This window comes from Amblyraja radiata, chromosome 4 (assembly GCF_010909765.2).
Source record: "Amblyraja radiata isolate CabotCenter1 chromosome 4, sAmbRad1.1.pri, whole genome shotgun sequence".
NCBI lineage: Eukaryota > Metazoa > Chordata > Chondrichthyes > Rajiformes > Rajidae > Amblyraja > Amblyraja radiata.
This window is the reverse complement of record NC_045959.1, coordinates 24,364,426-24,383,693: the sequence shown is the minus strand read 5'-3', so window position 1 is coordinate 24,383,693 and position 19,268 is coordinate 24,364,426. Positions and strand designations below refer to the sequence as shown.

At 42.2% G+C, this 19,268-nt stretch overlaps 1 protein-coding gene across 2 annotated transcripts in view; it reads right to left on the bottom strand.

Moving 5' to 3' along the window:
* The window catches only part of atad2 (ATPase family AAA domain containing 2), a 54,937-nt gene that overhangs the window by 22,294 nt on the left and 13,375 nt on the right, over positions 1 to 19,268 (bottom strand). The window contains exons 4-12 of one of the 2 annotated variants that reach the window (XM_033019083.1): positions 18,886 to 19,024; positions 18,681 to 18,786; positions 18,099 to 18,192; positions 17,372 to 17,482; positions 14,652 to 14,760; positions 12,993 to 13,103; positions 9,920 to 10,028; positions 7,329 to 7,444; positions 2,433 to 2,607 (exon numbers count right to left, since the gene is read on the bottom strand). In XM_033019083.1, coding sequence (XP_032874974.1) covers positions 2,433 to 2,607; positions 7,329 to 7,444; positions 9,920 to 10,028; positions 12,993 to 13,103; positions 14,652 to 14,760; positions 17,372 to 17,482; positions 18,099 to 18,192; positions 18,681 to 18,786; positions 18,886 to 19,024 — 1,070 coding nt within the window. Of the gene's footprint in view, positions 1 to 2,432; positions 2,608 to 7,328; positions 7,445 to 9,919; positions 10,029 to 12,992; positions 13,104 to 14,651; positions 14,764 to 17,371; positions 17,483 to 18,098; positions 18,193 to 18,680; positions 18,787 to 18,885; positions 19,025 to 19,268 lie in introns of both variants that reach the window. The other variant, XM_033019082.1, reaches the window with a different exon arrangement.

The window sequence follows — 19,268 nt, the reverse complement described above, 5'->3', positions numbered from 1 at the left end:
ATTTGGTGCTCATTTCTGGTTCCACCATATGGGAATTAGTTTAGTTAATTGTCACGTGTACCGAGGTCCAGTAAACAGCTTTATTTTGAACTGGGCAATGGAAGTATAACTATTTGCTGGATACAGAAAACTGGATCAGCCGCAGTATGATTTCCAATAAAACCGTAAACACCAAATGCTGGTCAGGCAGCATCTCTGGAGAAATGGATAATGACTTTTTGGTTTGGGACCCTTCTTCAGACTAAAGGGTCCCGGCCCAAAAAGTCACCTGTGCGTTTTCTCCAGCAATGCTGCCTGACCTGCTGAGTTACTGGAGCATTTTGTATATATTTGGTATAAACCAGAATCTGCAGTTCCTTTTTATTACATTTCAGATAAAACCTTATTCAGGTAATGTGAAGTAATACATTCAGGAGCAAACCCCCCCCCCCCCCCAAAAAAAACCAGGGGATGGGAATGTAAAAACAAGGAACTGCAGATGCTGGTTTATAAAAAGGACAAAGTCCTGGAGTAACTCAGTGGATCAAGCAGCACCTCTGGAGAACATGGATTTTTTTTAGTCAGGACACTTGTTCAGAATGATTAGTCTAAAGGAGGATCCCGACCCACAATGTCACTGATCCATGTTCTCCAGAGATGCTGCTGTCCTCCTGAGTTACCCCAGTACACAATGCAATAATTACATTCATTCATTTATTTATTTACTGGATTGGCACCAATGGCAGAGACGTGCAGCCCATTCCCAACTGTTTCCTCGGTTACAAAGAGCATGTAAGAGTCTACCACATTGTTGTGGACCAGGAGCCACAACATTTCTACAATACAAATTAACTTTGAGCTTTCATAACACTCTTGTGGCATCATAGCAACAAATATAATTTACTTAATTTACTGAAGTTATATATTCCAGCTGTGGACGTGGGTAGAAAATGTGTAGCTCGCCACAGCATACTGCAGGTAGCAGTAACATACATACAAAATAGGTGCAGGAGGCCATTCGGCCCTTCGAGCCAGCACCGCCATTCATTGTGATCATGGCTGATCGTCCCCTATCAATAACCCGTGCCCGCTTTCTCCCCATATCCATTGACTCCACTAGTCCCTAGAGCTCTATCTAACTCTCTTAAATCCATCCAGTGACTTGGCCTCCACTGCCATCTGTGGCAGGGAATTCCATAAATTCACAACTCTTTGGGTGAAAATGTTTTTTCTCACCTCAGTCTTAAATGACCTCCCCTTTATTCTAAGACTGTGGCCCCTGGTTCTGGACTCGCCCAACATTGGGAATATTTTTCCGGCATCTAGCTTGTCCAGTCCTTTTATAATTTTATGTTTCTATAAGATCCCCCTCATCCTTCTAAACTCCAGTGAATACAAGCCTAGTCTTTTCAATCTTTCCTCATATGACAGTCCGCCATCCCAGGGATCAATCTCGTGAACCTACGCTGCACTGCTTCAATCACAAGGATGTCCTTTCTCAAATTAGGAGACCAAAACTGTACACAATACTCCAGATGTGGTCTCACCAGAGCCCTATACAACTGCAGAAGAACCTCTTTACTCCTATGCTGAAATCCTCTTGTTATGAAGGCCAACATTCCATTAGCTTTCTTCACTGCCTGCTGTATCTGCACGCCAACTTTCAGTGACCTGTGTACAAGGACACCCAGGTCTCGCTGTACCCCCCCCTTACCTAACCTAACCCCATTGAGATAATAATCTGCCCCCTTGTTTTTGCCGCCAAAGTGGATAACCTCACATTTATCTGTATTATACTGCACCTGCCACGCATCTGCCCACCATCAGTAGATAGAAGGTAGAAAAGTGCAGCACGAAAACAAACCTTTGTGCTCACAATGTCTGTGCTGAACATGATGCAAAGATAATGTAATCTAATCTGCCTGCACAGGCTCCATATTCCTCCAATCCCTGAACAGTATTATTACAAAATAAAAATGAGCCTATTCAGCCTTTTAACTCCTCTGCCATTCAACAAGGTTGTAGTCAATCTTTAATGTCAATATCATTTTCCTGCACAAACACCAAATCCCTTAATATGCGTGTATACTTCTGCTACCCTTCTTGATTCGTCTTCCAATCCAATTCCTTATTTTGAAATTGTAACCCCCCCCAAATCCCTGGTTCTGGTTCTAGGCATTAAAGATTTTAAAAAGTAATTTGATCGAGTGAATTAGTGAAAATGACGGGATCAGGACACAAGTCTCAGCTTTCAGGATGACAAATGACAATATTGTTTAAACCACAAGGCCGAAAACCAGATCCAAATAGATTTCACACAAATAATTCTTAATTGTGCATAAACAGTCCCCTATTCACCGCTTAATGAGCTAGTTAGTGAGTCAATTTCTGCATTTTCTTTTTGTACACTTGATGTTCAAAAATCAATGTGAAGAATCGAACATTCTAATTACCTGATCAAAAAGTAACCGAAGTTGTCGTTCAGATTCCCCAACCCATTTACTGAGGCAGTCTGCACCTTTTCGCATGAAGAAGGACACTCGTTGATCTCCCTGACTGCACTCATTAGCCAAGGCTCTGGCAACAAGGGTTTTCCCAGTCCCAGGAGGACCATAGAATAAGCAGCCTCTAAACACAGAAACAGAATATTTTAACAGTTTTTTCTTGAATGTGAATAACGCCAACTAGCCATACTAACCATTAGAAAGATGTAGTGAAAGATAAAAAAAAAATTGTGTGTGTGATATTGTGCTCGGACGAAGTGCGTAGTTACCAGTCGGAATTATGCTCAATGAAGCATTCACATATTATTTCTGCTTCAAATAAAGTCACAAACTAAACATATTCACCAATCAAGACATGATATATACCATAATGACATGCAGCAAAATTATAATACAGTATATAGTCTCTCAATGCTTTTTACACATTGCAATGAATGCAATTTCTATTATTTCTTTCCACTGCCAAACAAAAATGTGGTTGGATTATTCAGCCTATGATCAACCTCGGTGGGACCAAGCGCAGGCTTGGCGATCGCTTCGCACAACACCTCCACTCAGTTCGCAATAACCAACCTGATCTCCCGGTGGCTCAGCAATTCAACCCCCTCCCATTCCGAATCCGACCTGGGCCTCCTCCATGGCCAGAGTGAGGCCCACCGTAAATTGGAGGAGCAGCACCTCATATTTTGCTTGGGCAGTTTACACCCCAGCTGTATGAACATCGACTTCTGCAATTTCAGGCAGTCCCTGCTTTCTCCTCTCCAGCTCCCCCTGAGCCTCCCTCCATGGCCAGAGTGAGGCCCATCGCAAATTGGAGGAACAGCACCTCATATTTCGCTTGGGTAGTTTACACCCCAGCGGTACGAACATTGGCTTCTCCAATTACAGGTAGACCTTCCTTTCTCCCTCCTCTTCCTTTCTTCCCCCCCCCCCCCCGACATCAGTCTGAACAAGGGTCTCGACCCAAAACGTCGCCTGTTCCTTTGCTCCATAGATGCTGCCTCACCTGCTGATTTTCTCAAACTTTGCCTACCGACGGGATCCAACCACTGGCCACATCGTCCCATCTCCTCCCGTCGGATTTCAGCAGAGAGCGCTCCCTCCGTAACTCCCTGGTCAATTTGTCTCTTCCCACCCAAACCACCCCCTCTCCTGGCACTTAGCTTGCAACCGCAGGAAATGCTACACCTGTCGCTTTACCTCCCCCTTGACTCCATTCAAGGACCCAAGCAGTCTTTCCAGGTGCGGCAGAGGTTCACCTGCACCTCCTCCAACCTCATTTATTGCATCCGCTGTTCTGGGTGTCAGCTGATCTACATCGGTGAGACCAAGTGTAGGTTTGGCGATCACCCAACACCTCCGCTCGGTTCGCAATAACCAACCTGATCTCCCGGTGGCTCAGCACTTCAACTCCCCTTCCCGAATCTGACCTTTCTGTCCTGGGCCTCCTACATGGCCAGAGTGAGGCCCACCGTAAATTGGAGGAGCAGCACCTCATATTTCGTTTGGGCAGTTTACACCCCAGCTGTATGAACATTGACTTCTCCAATTTCAGGCAGTCCCTGCTTTCTCCTCTCCATCCCAGCTCTCCCTCAGCCCACTGTCTCCGCACCCCCCCCCCCCATCAGTCTGAAGAAGGGTCTCGACCCGAAACGTCGCCTATTTCCTTCGCTCCAGAAATGCTGCCTCAGTTTCTCCAGCAATTTTGTCTACCCATTCACACAAGTTCTGTTATCCCACTTTCCTTACCCACTCCCTACATATTAAGTGCAATTTTACAGAGACAAGTTAACCTACAAAACCAATGCGTCTTTGGGATGTGGGAGGAAACCCACACGCTTGCAGGGACAATGTGCAAATTCAACACAAACAGTGCCCGAGGCAGGATCGAACACAGATCTCTGGCGTGAGGCAGCAAGTCCACCAGCTGTGCCACTATATTTTGTTATCCAACACTAAAAAATTATACGTTGATAACTTTGGTTACTAAAAAAAAAAGAAACTATCCATTTTCAGTCTTAAATCTCTAAGTGACGCTATGTCCCCCTTTACAGCTACTGTATGTTTTAATTCAGTTCAAGACTATGGGGCAGTACATTGGCCATAAAGTTGCTGCCTAAAAGTGCCAGAGAACCGGAATTGATCCTGAATATGGGTGCTGTCTGTATGGAGTTTGCTCCTTTTCCCTTTGATCGCATGGGTTTACTCGGAGTGCTCTTGTTTCCTTCCACATTCCAAAGGTGTGCAGGAACCTTTTACGGACCCAACCCAAAATGTAATATTTTCCTTTTGGCCAGAGATTATGTCTGACCTGTTAAGTTACTCCAGCTTTTTGTGTCTATCTTCAGTTTAAACCAGCATCTGCAGTTCCTTCCTACATACACGATACTATACAACAGAGCTTTACTAATCCCAGGAAAGTGTGTGTGTGTACATATATACACACACACACACAAATATATTCATATATAAATATACACTGTTTTGTTTTCTCGTTTACAACATTGTTTACAGAGTGCTATGTTTACATATTCTGTTGTGTTGCTGCAAGGATTTCATTGTTCTAACTGGGACATGAGAGAATAAAACACTCTTGACTCACTAATGAGGGGATTAGAACTAGTGTACGGTGATCAGTGGTCGGCATGAACTCAGTGGGCCGAAGGGCCTGTTTCCACGCTGTATCTTTAAATTAAACTAAAAACACTAAAACCAGAGGAAATCTAAAGAAGGGTCTCTACCCGAATCATCATCCAATTTCTTCAATCCAGAGATGCTGGCTGCTCCATGGAGTTCCCCCGCACAATTAAAGCATGGAATAGTCTTCACCCTAACTATGGAATAGTTACCCAACCAGACGCAACTAAATTTAAGGTAGCTCTTTTTTCCCCCCTAAGAACCCTTTTTTGCTTAAGTCCAAGTCAAGAGTCCAGAGAGTTTTATTGTCATGTGTCCCAGATAGGACAATGAATTTCTTGCTTGCTGCAGCACAACAGAATGTATACATAATACAGAACAGGAGATAAAAGTTCAGTGTGTCTATATACCACAGACCATATATATATAGACAATAAATAAACATATAAAGTGCAATAGGCTGTTATTTTTCAGAGTTTGGAGTTGGGAGGTGGAGGGTCCACTCCAGTTTAAATTCCATTTGGAATATTTTTGGAGGACCAGGAAACCAAGAAGCAAGAGTTACTCCAGGGAGTTACTCCAGCTCCAGGGAGTGATTCGGCGTTAGCTTTCAGCGGTCACGGCGAGGCAGCAACCAGACAGTCATGGCGGCCAGATCTCCCACAATGCAAAGGGAGGGAGAAAGTTCCCGGCGCCGACCAGTTGCCGTGGCAGTGCGCACGTGCAGGGGAAGGATGTGCAGGCCGTTGCTGTGCGCATGTGCAAGGCTGCCGGCCGTGCCGGCGGATGAGGAGCGGGCGGAGAGCGGAGAACCAGCGGCCCGGACACGGATACAGATGGCGGGCGGGGGCGGAGACGGAGAGTGACAGAGAGAGAGAGGGGCCCGCTCAGAGTTGATCGAGAGGTGTCCCGGGTGCTTGCCAAGCCGGGCAAAATGGCAAGGCTTTTAGGTTGCCCGGTGGGACTTTAGGTCGCCATTAGCACCCGGGCAACTGTTAATATCGAGCCCTGAAAAGGACCTCACCCACAGAAGCACACACTTACTCAATAAACTTCAGTCCATCTAAAATTGACTCCATTACTTGAGCTGAACGATCTGCTTCATTATAAGTCTAAGAGCAGGTATCTCCTTCATGGTTCCTCATTTCTCTCTCCCCTTTTATTCTGTATCACATGCACCATCAACCCTTCCGATTCATTTTTATTATTAACCAATGCGCAGGGGATAATTTATAGTAACCTATTAACCATCTTTAGTATGTGGGAAGAAACCAGAACACCTGGGAGAAAACACTGCCTCAGAGATAACACTATACAAACAGCACCCGGGTCTGCCACAGCATTACTAATTGCTGTGCTACCATATCACCTGCTAATCTCATTCACCTGTTGGCCCCATCTTTGCCACCCTACACTGACAAATTCAGATTTTAATTTCTTATAACAAATTTCTCCATAGCTTAACAGCTCATTTCAAACCTTCCTCAGCTCTACAATTTTTCTCTAAGATGTCTCAGTTCTTCCAATTATAGCATTTTGCACATTAAGTCTTGACCCACCAAGGACCTCTGCACTGGATCTCCATTTGTAAACTTCTCTCTCACTTTCCTTTAAAAATAGGCTGTTTACAACCCAACACATTGTCAAGATTCAGATTAACTATTCAAATATCAAACACAACTCAGTATAACATTTTGTTTTGGGATGCCTTTACAATCGAGCTATAAAAGCACATTGTTATTAAAGTGCAATAGCTTAAGTATCAATGATACAGCACAGACTTCAGTAAATGACAAATCTTAATTGTAACACGTATTGAAATCACATACAAGAGAAACTCTCGCAAGTCCAAAACTGAACTGGAAAATATAAACTGAGGATAATTTTCTATATTCACAACCAAATGAATCATCTCATTTCCAAAATGACAAGCACATTAGTAGCTGTACAACTTACAGCAAATCCGTGACAATCCATAAATAGTACAAATGGGAAGATCGGGTTAGCGTTAAATAAGACACCTTATTAGACTTGAAATGCAGAAGAAACCCAGGTGTGCAGTTTACAGATTAGCAAAGATAGACATGCACAGCAAGATCTCAGGCCAGATACGTAAAAAAATGTTTGCATTCTAACATATTTTAATCTGCAATGGAACCACAGAAAAAAAATATCAATAATTTAGATTGATTAGTGATTTTTCTCTACCTTGGAGGCTGAATCTTAAACCTCTCAAAGACTTCAGGATAAAGTAATGGAAAAACCACCATCTCCTTCAGTGCAGCAATATGGTTTGTAAGTCCACCCACACTATTGAAACGAACCTAAATGAGAAAAATGTTTTAAAAACAGTATGTTTCCAAGTTATACCTACATGCGTTTTCCCACAAAAAATCACTTTGGCATCAAAGGCAAAGCCACAATTTATTGCACATGTCTGCCTTGAGAATGAGGCTGTTTTTGAACCATTTATAGGCTTTGGTGCAACAACCTTATGAATCTCAACACACTACTATGCTTCAGGATTCATATACAAGCCTGAACAAACATGCTAGGTTTTTACCATCACATTGTTTCCACAGACACTTCAATTCTATGTTTATTTCATGAACTAAACTTGAATTTGTAATCTTCACAGAATAATCAGTAATGATTCCAAATCATTAGTTTAGGCATATAGATTAATAATTCACTATATTGTACTATCCAATCTCTCAAAAATCATTTTAAACAATAAACAAAATTCAGGGATGCTTATTTATTCATATTTCACACATTTATGTTGTACAGTTAGTAAATAGTATGCTTGCTTACTTTCAGCAGCTTTGTACTACCAAATTAATAAGCACATTTTACATTGATCTTGAGAAAGCTTTTCCAACTACATCATTCTGTGCATTGGATCTTTGTCTAACCTATGCATATTGATCCATCCATCACTTTTATTAGTCTAGTTAAACACTGATGTTTTTGATCTTATCCATTAAACCTCCCTTTACAGAACCAACTATACTTTAAATCAAAGGCCATTTTAAATACAAAAATATGAAGGCCCCCCATTAGAGTGTTAACTAGAACTCATAACATACATTTACATTGCTTCAATTTTGTAAACATGGCTAACCTTGGTAACAAACGTTCAAAAACTATTCACCATGAGAAAGGCAACTGTTTTTATTCTGAAAAACAAATCTTCTTTCAGAGTGACACAGTGTGGAAACAGATGGTCCAACCTGCCCACATCGGCCAACACGTCCCAGCTGCACTAGTCCCACCTGCCAGCATTTGGTCCATCTGCCTCCAAGCCAGTCCTAGCCATGTACCCATCTCACAGTTTCTTATATATAGGATAGTCCCTGCCTCAACTACCTCCTCTGGCAGCTTGTTCCATACACCAACCACCCGTTGTGAGAAAAAGTTACCCCTCAGACTATTAAATATTTTCCCCTTCACCTTAAACCTATGTATTCTAGTCCTCGATTCACCCACTCTGGTCAAGAGACTGTACATCTACCCGATCTGTTCCTCTCATGATCTTATCCACTTCTATAAGATCATCCTCCTGCACTCCAAGGAATAGTCCCAGCCTACTCAATACCTCTGCCTATAGCTCAGACCCTCTAGTCCTGGCAACATCCTCGTAAATCCACTCAGGCATGACAAATTCAGGATTCGGCCATTTTGCAACTAAAACAAGTTCAATGGAAGGGATTCAAGATGAAGCAACCAGAGTTGCTGATGACTGGGTAAATTGCACAAAGGCAACCTGAGCATCTCAGCTTTTAACTCAGCTCTATACAATGTCAATTCTCAGCCAGAGCACTGACAAAAGATTCCAATAAGCCTCGTTGTCAGGTAGGGAGCCATTTGAAGAAAGGACATGTGGGCAAAAGGCAAAACTTAAATTCAGCAAGGAGAAATTCTTCTGGAGAAGGAAAATATTTAGTTGTGGAGTAAATGAACATTTAAAATTTGACTAAACCTACTGCAAACACTAAAGCAAAAAGCACATGATAATACAGTGTAAAAAATGATATTTTATCCACATTATTGCTTTAACTATATTTACAATCCTGTTATCTATGAGGAACGGTCCCACAAATGGACTAATCTACTGTGACAGTAAACCCTTTCTGGATTAGCAGGCAGGATGCTTAAAGTAATCCCACAGTCCAACCTCAGCTCTGAAATTAGAAATATTTTTCCTGCAACTCATACCTTGTTGTTTTGTTGGTGGCCAGCGAAAAGATAATTTGATAAATTTTAACAACTCAACCTTGATTCATCCTGACTGAAAAAAAAATATTATTTTGTTTCAATTTAAAGCCCTTATCTTTCTAATGTACAATATCGGGCAAAAGTCATCAAGGAAAATGCAGATTTATGTGAAATTCAAACGAATTTGAATTGAGATCACCATCTCGTCTGTCCAAGAGTGGACACTGGAGACAAGTGATGAAAATCAGATAAAAATGAAGTACAGGCAAACAGCTTGCTTGAATGATTAGTGGATACATCTTCATCAACTAAGCTTGGAAGCAACTGTGAGAAACCTTGGCAAAAGTTTAACAATGCAAGTCTTTCCAAGATAAGATTAGTTATGCTTGTTGCTACAGCGCAAATCAAAGAGAACCAGAAAAAAGTAGATTAATAGTAAATGCAACGATAATATAGCAATTACAAATCTGTTAAATATTGCCAAATTAAATGATTTAATGCTATCTACTCCATATCCTTGATATAAAAGTTGATGGGGGGAAAAAAATGAAAACCATAAACCCCAAACTCCCTTAACTTACAGAAGTGTCAATTTGCATTGGATCCACATCTGCCAGGCTAGCACCTATTTTCATCCGATCTTTGTGAATTCCTTTCATGTCATCTTTCCTAATGTTCAGTGGGAGACATCTAGAAATGTACAATGGTAGGATTGTAAAAAAAAGCTCATTTCCATATTTGTATGTGTGCAAGAAACAATTTAAACAGATTAACTTAAACGGTGAAATTAGTCAAATATGCAAAATAACAAATGATAAATTCGCCAAGTATCTGGAAAAGTAACAAAAGGAAGCTTGCCCAAAACATGCACTTACCTTTCTAGTCAGCACAAATGATTCCTACATCAGTGACTAAATGGAATATTCCTTCTACAGGTGCACAACCTTTTATCCGAAGATCCAAATAACGAAAACCTCCGAATAGCGGCCATTTTTTCGGTCCTTGAAGAAAGGTCCTTGAAAACGTTCACCGAGGGCGGCCCGCAGAGGTGACAGCGGAACCTCCGGTCGGTCCTCTAAGAAAGGGGAACTAAATCCCCATTCATAAAAGAGAAGGTGAGGCTATATTGCGCGGGAGGGTTAATAATTGACAATATGCTGCTGCCTGCCCGCTGAGTTAAAAAGTTCCCACGGTAGACTCACAATACACAGTGTATCGTGAGTCTTGCGTGGGAACTTTTTAACTCAGCGGGGCAGGCAGCAGCATATTTTCGCTCCCTTCAGTTTCACCCCACCTACACCCCTCTGCTTCCCGGCCATGTGTGTGACCCCTTCCCTCCCCTTTCCAGCTCCCCGCCCATTGCACCGGCGCGGGGGGCTTTGCACTGTCTTCACGTCAGCGATTGCAGCAGGACCGTGCCAGTCACCGGAGACGTCAGGACCAACGGGACACCGACCCCCAGGCCCACTGCAAGTACGGAGATCCCAGAAACCCACAGCCAGCAGCAGCGCAGCCCCGTTCCAACTCCAGAGGAAAACTGCAAACTGGCCGGAGAGGTCAGGACCACCAGAAGCCGTTCCCCGAGCTGCGCCCCCTCATCGGGACACCGACCCCCAGGCCCACTGCAAGCACGGAGATCCCAGAGACCCACAGCCAACAGCAGCCCAGCCCAGCCCCAACTACAGAGGAACCTGGGTTGCGATGACGGGGCGCAGCTCGGGGCGTCGTAGGGGCCCATCGGGGAGCGGGTTCCTGTTGGTCCTGACGTCTCCGGCCACCTGCCATCCTCCGGGAACTGTACCGCCCTTGCAGGAGAGTGGGGTTGTTTGCAGTTGCAGAGGGAGGGGGCAAGGGCAACTCCAGCCCAGCCCCGCTCCAACTCCAGAGGAACACGCTCCCCGTAGGGGCAGAAGCTGATGGTGTGCAAGGTACGTCTTGTTCTTTGGGTGGCGCAGCTCGGGTTGTGGGCGAACTGCCACTTGTCGCCGTAGCGGCCCATCGGGGAGCGGATTCCTCTGGAGTTGGAGGGGGAGGGGGGTATTGTGCTGTTTGATCGCCCCCTGCTATCCCAGGGACAGGGAGACACAGCGGCTTTTTAGACTGGTGGGCAATCACTTCCAAAGTTCTGCCCACACAGTCAGTACACCTCTCCTACACTGCATTTCATACAAACATTTATTCTGCAAGAAAAAACTACATTGAAGACTCAAACTCGCGACCGAGTTTACTGCCGGGATCAAGGCGCAAACTCGCGACATTGCGGATATGAGCCGAGCACTCTACCACTGAGCCAGCCTTTAAAATCTACGCTAAAAAATTTCCATTCCGAAGACCGACAAATTCTGAATTACGAAAAGTGTCTGGTCCCAAGGCTTTCGGATAAAAGGTTGTGCACCTGTACTTTACATTTTGCAATAAAAGCCCTATCTGTATAAACATGAACAATTAGAAATATTCCATTAAGGTAGAAACTTCCAAAAATGATTAAGGTTACAGGAAATTTGTTCCTGATTTGTTCCTGTATATCTGATCTGTTTGACTAACTGCAAAATAAAGATTTTTACTGTACCTCAGTACATGTACAATAATAAATCTAAACCCAAGTTTCCAGATCTCGTCTAGCATGCTGAGTGTTTTAGTAGCTCCTCTTGCCTCTTCATAATGGCCTTTCTCAATTTCATTTTCACGGCCCCCGCAAACAATTTTAAAATTATTTTTTCTCCCTCAACTACAACTTCATCTGTCCTTTGCTCTTTACTCCTCAGTCCAGCTTGTTCTGGACAGATATGCTTGGTTCTGGTCAGTAACATCATTCCCATCCACTATTTACAACAAATTTTCCTAAACAATTTAAAATGATGAGTAATGTTAACCCCTTGTCTTCAGTGACTGATAATCCAAATCCACACCCATGCAGCTCCCACAGAAACCAATACCTTCTTCCAACTCAAGCATCTCCATTGGTTTCACACTAAAGTTTAAATGGCTTCCTCTGCTGTAGATCTCTGAATATTGTCCCGTATTCTTTACTGCCAGCAAGACTGATTTATATTCAAAAACAATGCCCTACAGTTATGATGCAAATCTTTTCTGAAAATAATGCAAATGACATCATAAAGCTCAATACCTCACCTTTTGTTCTACTTTTTTCCAATATTAGCCCAAAACATTCTAACACAGAGTGACATTACAGAATTAAAATATGGTCGCCATGAACAAAAGCAGACCATGTTCCATAGGTAATACCACATCACAATGGCAGTAAGTTATTTTTTATTATTACGCCTTAAACCTGTTACTGCAGAGGATTCATATATTAATAAAAATGAAAGAGCCAGCAACATGGCTTGGTTAGTTGAGCTTAGAGATTCATCATGGAAACCATCCTTATGGCCAATGCCAACCATTGATCAAATATTCGCACGAGTTCTATTTTATCTCACTTTCTCATCCACTCTACACAAGAGGTGAAATTTTAGAGGCCAATTAACATACAACTATAGATGAGAATGATTTCAGCAAAAGGTTTATTTTTCCTCCACAAAACCAACAAATTACATACGCAATTAAAAAAAATCTCTGTAAGACAAGCCTTGAGATTTAAAAAAAATCACTTTAAATTAGTTTCATATACTTCCATAACAAATGACATACCTCAAAGGTGCTCTGTTCCTCGTATTGTTTCTTCTTCTCTCAAAGTGCCCCTCTTCCTCATCAGAAGATGAAGAGGAGGTTGAATCACTACTATGTATTGCATGTCTTCGCCTTCAAATAAAAACATATATAGTATTTGCTTGAAAGCTGCACATATCATCAACATATCACCCATAGCTACTCAAACAGCACCTCCAAAACCAACACCCATCACTTAGGTCAAAGGCAGCAAATATATTGGAATGTCTTCCATCTTTACGTCTTATGCTATCAAACTTGGACTCTTTCTCGCACCCAAGTGTATGTATGATTTCCTAATGCCAAGTAGTGCAGCAAGGTGAAGGCTGTGGCTCACAACACCTTTTCAAAGGCAATGAATGTTTGCCCTACCAACAATACTCCCGAAAAAGTAGCACTTAAATAAAGCTCATTTCCTTTTATCTTTTATTGATCATGCCAGTTAAAAAACAATTTTATTAACAAGCTTAAGAATAAGGGGTAAGCCATTTAGAACAGAGATGAGGAAAAACGTTTTCACACAGTTGTGAATCTGTGGAATTCTCTGCCTCAGAAGGCAGTGAAGGCCAATTCTCTGGAGGCTTTCAAGAGTCTTAAAGATAGGGATATGGTCTGAAGGGATATGGGGAGAAGGCCGAAATGGGGTGCTAATTGTGGATAATCAGCCATGATCACAGTGAATGGCTGTGCTGGCTCGAAGGGTCAAATGGCCTACTCCTGCACCTATTGTCTATTTTCCTCTGAGACTATAGGACAAATCATAACCATATCTATGCCTCAGAATCATGCTGAAGCCAATACAGATTTCCCTACTCCTGCACCATTGCTAATAAACGAGTTAAATTTATTAAACAATTTTAATGCCAGATTCTTCATAGCAGGTTTAATGAACCCTTATATTTTACAGGATGCTACCAGTTGCTGTGGATGAGACTGTCTCTCTCCCCAGTAAAGATGCAGTAAATTAACAGCAAAGTACACTTGTTTTAGTGAACAAACAAGCTCAAAGCTACGAGTCATTCATCCAATTACTGTTGCCAAATGACAGAATGTAGATACTCATGTTTCCCCTTAGTCATTTTTAATATCTATATCCAAAAATGTATCCTTGATAAACACTCAATATGTTCAGTTCTATATTTAAAACAGTGTCTAAACGTTTTACAACCTTCGCTGCAGGGTATAAAGTGTTTGTTAAGCGACAAACTCCATTAATAAGAAAAGACAAAGTGCTGAAGTAATTCAGCGGGACAGGCAGCATCTCTGAAGAACATGAATTGGTGATGTTTCAAGATGCTGCCTAACCTGCTGAGTTACTTCAGCACTGTCTTTTTTTTGGAAACCAGCATGAGCAGTTCCTCGTGTTTACATTTATAAGACCCCTCTTTGTTGCAACGACTCATTAAGTGAATGTTTTGTTAACTGGGAAGAACCATAATTAAAACTTTCCTACTTTATACAAAATAAGTCATTAGCATTTTTTGACTGTATGTATAGCATCAGAACACCACACAAAAATATAATGGCAGGGTATTTGTTCAGAATGAAGCAAATTACAAGAAAAACATTTAGACAACGTTGATTACAAAGACATTAGCCACAGTTAAACCTTTAATCGCAACAAGATTACAAACAACAAACCTGATTATTTTTCTTTTGCAGTAAGGACTACGAGAGCCTGAAGCACCAAATCGATACCCTACAGGTGAAGATGGGCCATGATAAAAGATAGTTCGTTTTCTTTCAGGTTCTAGTACAATGATCAGAAGAAAAAAAAATTTCAGTGATCTCTGCAAGTCCATAAAGGCATACGTTATGCATTACGTTTCTAGATGAGAACTTGCATTGCCTAGGCTTGAAGTGCTGGGAGATTACATTAATATGGAAGGAGTGCCTACGAGCACACACGGACAAGTAGGGCTGAATGTCACATTTCCTGCTAAACAATTCTATGGCTTTATGAGGGATTGATTTAATACTGCCAAGTACATCACAGTTGCCAACTCAGAAATAAGTTAAACACAGAAACAAAGAAAATAGGTGCAGGAGTAGGGCATTCAGCCCTTCAAGCCAGCACCGCCATTCAATATGATAATGGCTGATCGTCCAAAATTAGTACCCCATCCCTGCTTTCCCCCCCCCCCCCCCCCCCCCCCAAATCCCCTGATTCAGTTAGCCAAAAGAATTAAATCTAACTCACTCTTGAAAACATCCAGTGAATTGGTCTCCACTGCCTTCTGTGGCAGAGAATTCCACAGATTCACAATTCTCTGGAGGAAAAAGTTTTTCCTCGTATCAGGTCTAAATGGCCTACCCCATATTCTTAAACTGTGACCCCTGGTTCTGGACTCCCCAAAATGGGGAACATTTTTGCAGAGAAGGTTCACCAGACTGATTCCTGGGATGTCAGGACTGTCTTATGAAGAAAGACTGGATAGACTTGGTTTATACTCTCTAGAATTTAGGAGATTGAGAGGGGATCTTATAGAAACTTACAAAATTCTTAAGGGGCTGGACAGGCTAGATGCAGGAAGATTGCTCCCGATGTTGGGGAAGTCCAGGACAAGGGGTCACAGCTTAAGGATAAGGGGGAAATCCTTTAAAACCGAGATGAGAAGAACTTTTTTCACACAGAGAGTGGTGAATCTCTGGAACTCCCTGCCACAGAGGGTAGTCGAGGCCAGTTCATTGGCTATATTTAAGAGGGAGTTAGATGTGGCCCTTTTGGCTAAGGGGATCAGAGGGTATGGAGAGAAGGCAGGTACGGGATACTGAGTTGGATGATCAGCCATGATCATATTGAATGGCGGTGCAGGCTCGAAGGGCCGAATGGCCTACTCCTGCACCTAATTTCTATGTTTCTATTTTTCCTGCATCTAGCCTGTCCAATCCCTTAAGAATTGTATATGTTCCTTTTAAGATACCCGCTCATCCTTCTAAATTCCAATTAATACAAGCCCAGTCGACACATTATTTCATCATATGTCAGTCCTGCCACGTGGGAACTAACCTGGTGAATCTACGCTGCACCCTCAATAGCAAGAATGTCCTTCCTCAAGTTAGGAAACAAAAACTGCACACAATACTTCTGGTATGGTCTCACCAGGACCTCCTTGCTCCCATACTCAAATCCTCTCGCTATGAAGGCCAACATGCCATTTGCTTTCTCCATTGCCTACTGTACCTGAAGGCTTACTATCAGTGACTGATGTACAAGGACACCCAGGTCTCATTGCACCTCCCCTTTTCCTAATTTGACACCATTCAAATAATAATCTGCCTTCTTGTTCTTGTCGCCAAAGTGACCACCTCACATTTATCCACATGATACTGCATCTGCCCACTCACCCAACCTATCCCTGCGTCTGCCCACTCACCCAACCTATCCATGCGTCTGCCTCCATGCACCCTCATAGCATCCTCTTCGCAGATCACACTACCACCCAGCTTTATGTCATCCTCAAACTTGGAGATTTTACATTTAATTCCCTTGTCTAAATCGTTATATTGTAAATATTTGGGGTCCCAGCACTGAGCCTTGCCCCACTAGTCACTGCCTCCATTCTGAAAAGGACCAATTAATTCCTTCTCTTTGCTTCCCGTCTGCCAACCAGTTCTCTATCCATGTCGTCTTTCTTACAGTTTGGCTTTCTTCCCAACCAATTGGTCAAGCGCTTTTGATTGCAACATGCGCCTTAATTTAGTTCAACAAAGAAACTGACAAGTTACTAAAGAACTTCCCCCAATACCATATGCTCTATTTTTGCACACTAATCTCGTGTGGGACCTTGTCAAAGGTTTTTTTTAAGCCCAGATACACCACATCCACTGGCTCTCCCTTATCCATTCTACTTGTTAAGAATAAGGAGCAAGCCATTTAGAACGGAGACGAAGAAACACTTTTTCTCACAGAGAGTGGCGAGTCTGTGGAATTCGCTGCCTCAGAGGGCAGTGGAGGCAGGTTCTCTGGATGCTTTCAAGAGAGAGCTAGATAGGGCTCTTAAAAATAGCGGAGTCAGGGGATAAGGCAGGAACGGGGTACTGATTGGGGATGATCAGCCATGATCACATTGAATGGCAGCGCTGGCTCGAAGGGCTGAATGGCCTACCCCTGCACCTATTGTCTATTGTTACATCCTCAAGAAAAATCCAGATTAGTCAAGCATGATTTCCCCATCACAAATCCATGCTGACTTTGACTGATCCTGTCACTGCTTTCCAAATGAAAAAGACCAGAAAGGAGGAAGCCAATACAAAACCGCTTATTGAAAGTGTGAATACATTCCCAAGGGATAGAAAAAAAAAGTTAAGCTTAAAAAAGAGACATGTATTGGATCATATCAGATGGAGAGCAGATATACCTGGAGTTTGGCATTTCACAACAGCTTTCCTTTGACGCAAATAGTAACGCTTGGGAGTGTCCTCCTCACCATCCTCATCTTCTCTATCTTCAGCTTCCTCTTCAGTTAAATCTATGGTTAAAGATTGAGAAGTAACTTTTTTTTAAAGCAGGAATTTGCTAATACTTTCACAAACTTCTATTTGCATTGTGCATTTAATGCCATGGAATACTCATGGAAGACAGTTCAAAAGAGATAAACAAAGTTTAAACAAGCCAAGAAAGAGCACACAACCAGGCAGGTGACTGAAGATTTGGTTAATAAGTGTCACCAAAGAAGAACAAAGGCAGCCAGACTTGTACGAAAATTCCAAATCTTCGTATTCAGGTAACACAAGGAATAATTGCCAGCAGCTGGGAGATTAAATTTAATGATGAATTAAGGGAGCACATACTTAAAATTGTGGTAGAACTGGGAAAGAGGAAGCAGCATGTAGCAGATTGTAAAATAAGGATTAAAGAAATGCATTGCTTAAACAAGAAGCAGTGTAGCTCAATAAACAAAGTGGAGATGGGGAAAGGGACATCACAAGTTAGGGCACAAAATATATGGAATACAAAGAGCATGCTCGACTGCAAAACGCGAGTTAGACTACAAATAGTGAACAGCATTAAGTTCTAACCACAAAGATATTACGCAACCTGCAAACATGAAATTGTTTATGCATAATTAAACTCAAGTTCCTTACCACCGCTCGCATCTTCATGATCCTCAGTGGTTTCTTCATCTATTGTTTGCGTTGTTCTTTTCTTTTTCACACACGAAAACACGTCTAGATTTTCCTTTAGGAATGGAAAAGGACAGCATCAATACCGCACCATCTCTCCATACAAAAGCGGTTTACCCCATTTGATAACCTCAAGTGTTTTATCTTGGTGAGAACAGCTGAGTTTTGATAATAGTCAATGTAAAAGAAAAACATGCATTTCTCTAGTACTTTTCACAACACTTTTAGAACTGTCCAAAGTATTTTTGAGCCAATGAAATGCCTCCGAGTTGTAGGTCCCATTGTAGGTAATTATGCAACTAATTTGTGCATAGCAAGCTCCGAAAAACAGCAATGTGACCAAATGATCTGATTTATGATGTAGTTCACAGGATAATTATTGCCAGAGCACTGGGATGTCACCCCGGCCATTCTCCAACACAGTTCTGCATGAACCTGTACTCAGAGGTTGGACAGGACACCATTTAAAGCTCATCAACAGTAAAGCTTTGCCTCAGTGCCTCACAGGACTGAAATTATGCATTGCACAAGGTATAAACATACCACTTCTTCTGTATCATTGAGTACTCGCAAATTCTCCAATTTTCTCATTCTCTGACGTCGCAGCTTCTTCATGTCATCCATTTTCTGCAAAACTGCTTCAGCAGTGCTGGTCATCAAATGTTTGGAAAGAAGAGAAAAACAAAGTTTCTGGTAATGAATTGTTAATGGCTACAAATTAAGCAAAAGAAAAATTATTTGCTCTTACTTTGTGATCAGTTTATCAAAGAGCACAGATTGGTTTTTGTAGGGATTTCTTCGGAGCCGACAACTGCGTCGCACTTCCGTATCAGTGCCCCCTTCCTCTTGCACACCATCTACTTCCATTTCAGACCTGTTACACTTGACTGGTCGTGTGATGGGAGCCATGGTTATTGGAAAGAATACAATGCATGACCATTACGTTATATTCAAACTCAACACATTTAATCTATACTCGATTTACAGGATCACCTTTGTTGCAAAGCACAAGCATAACAATGCACCAACAAAGTCAGCAGAAGGGTAACTGAAAAACAGTCATGGAGGAGGCCTAGGACAGAAAAGTCGGATTCGGAATAGGAGGGGAAGTTGAAGTGCTGAGCCACCGGG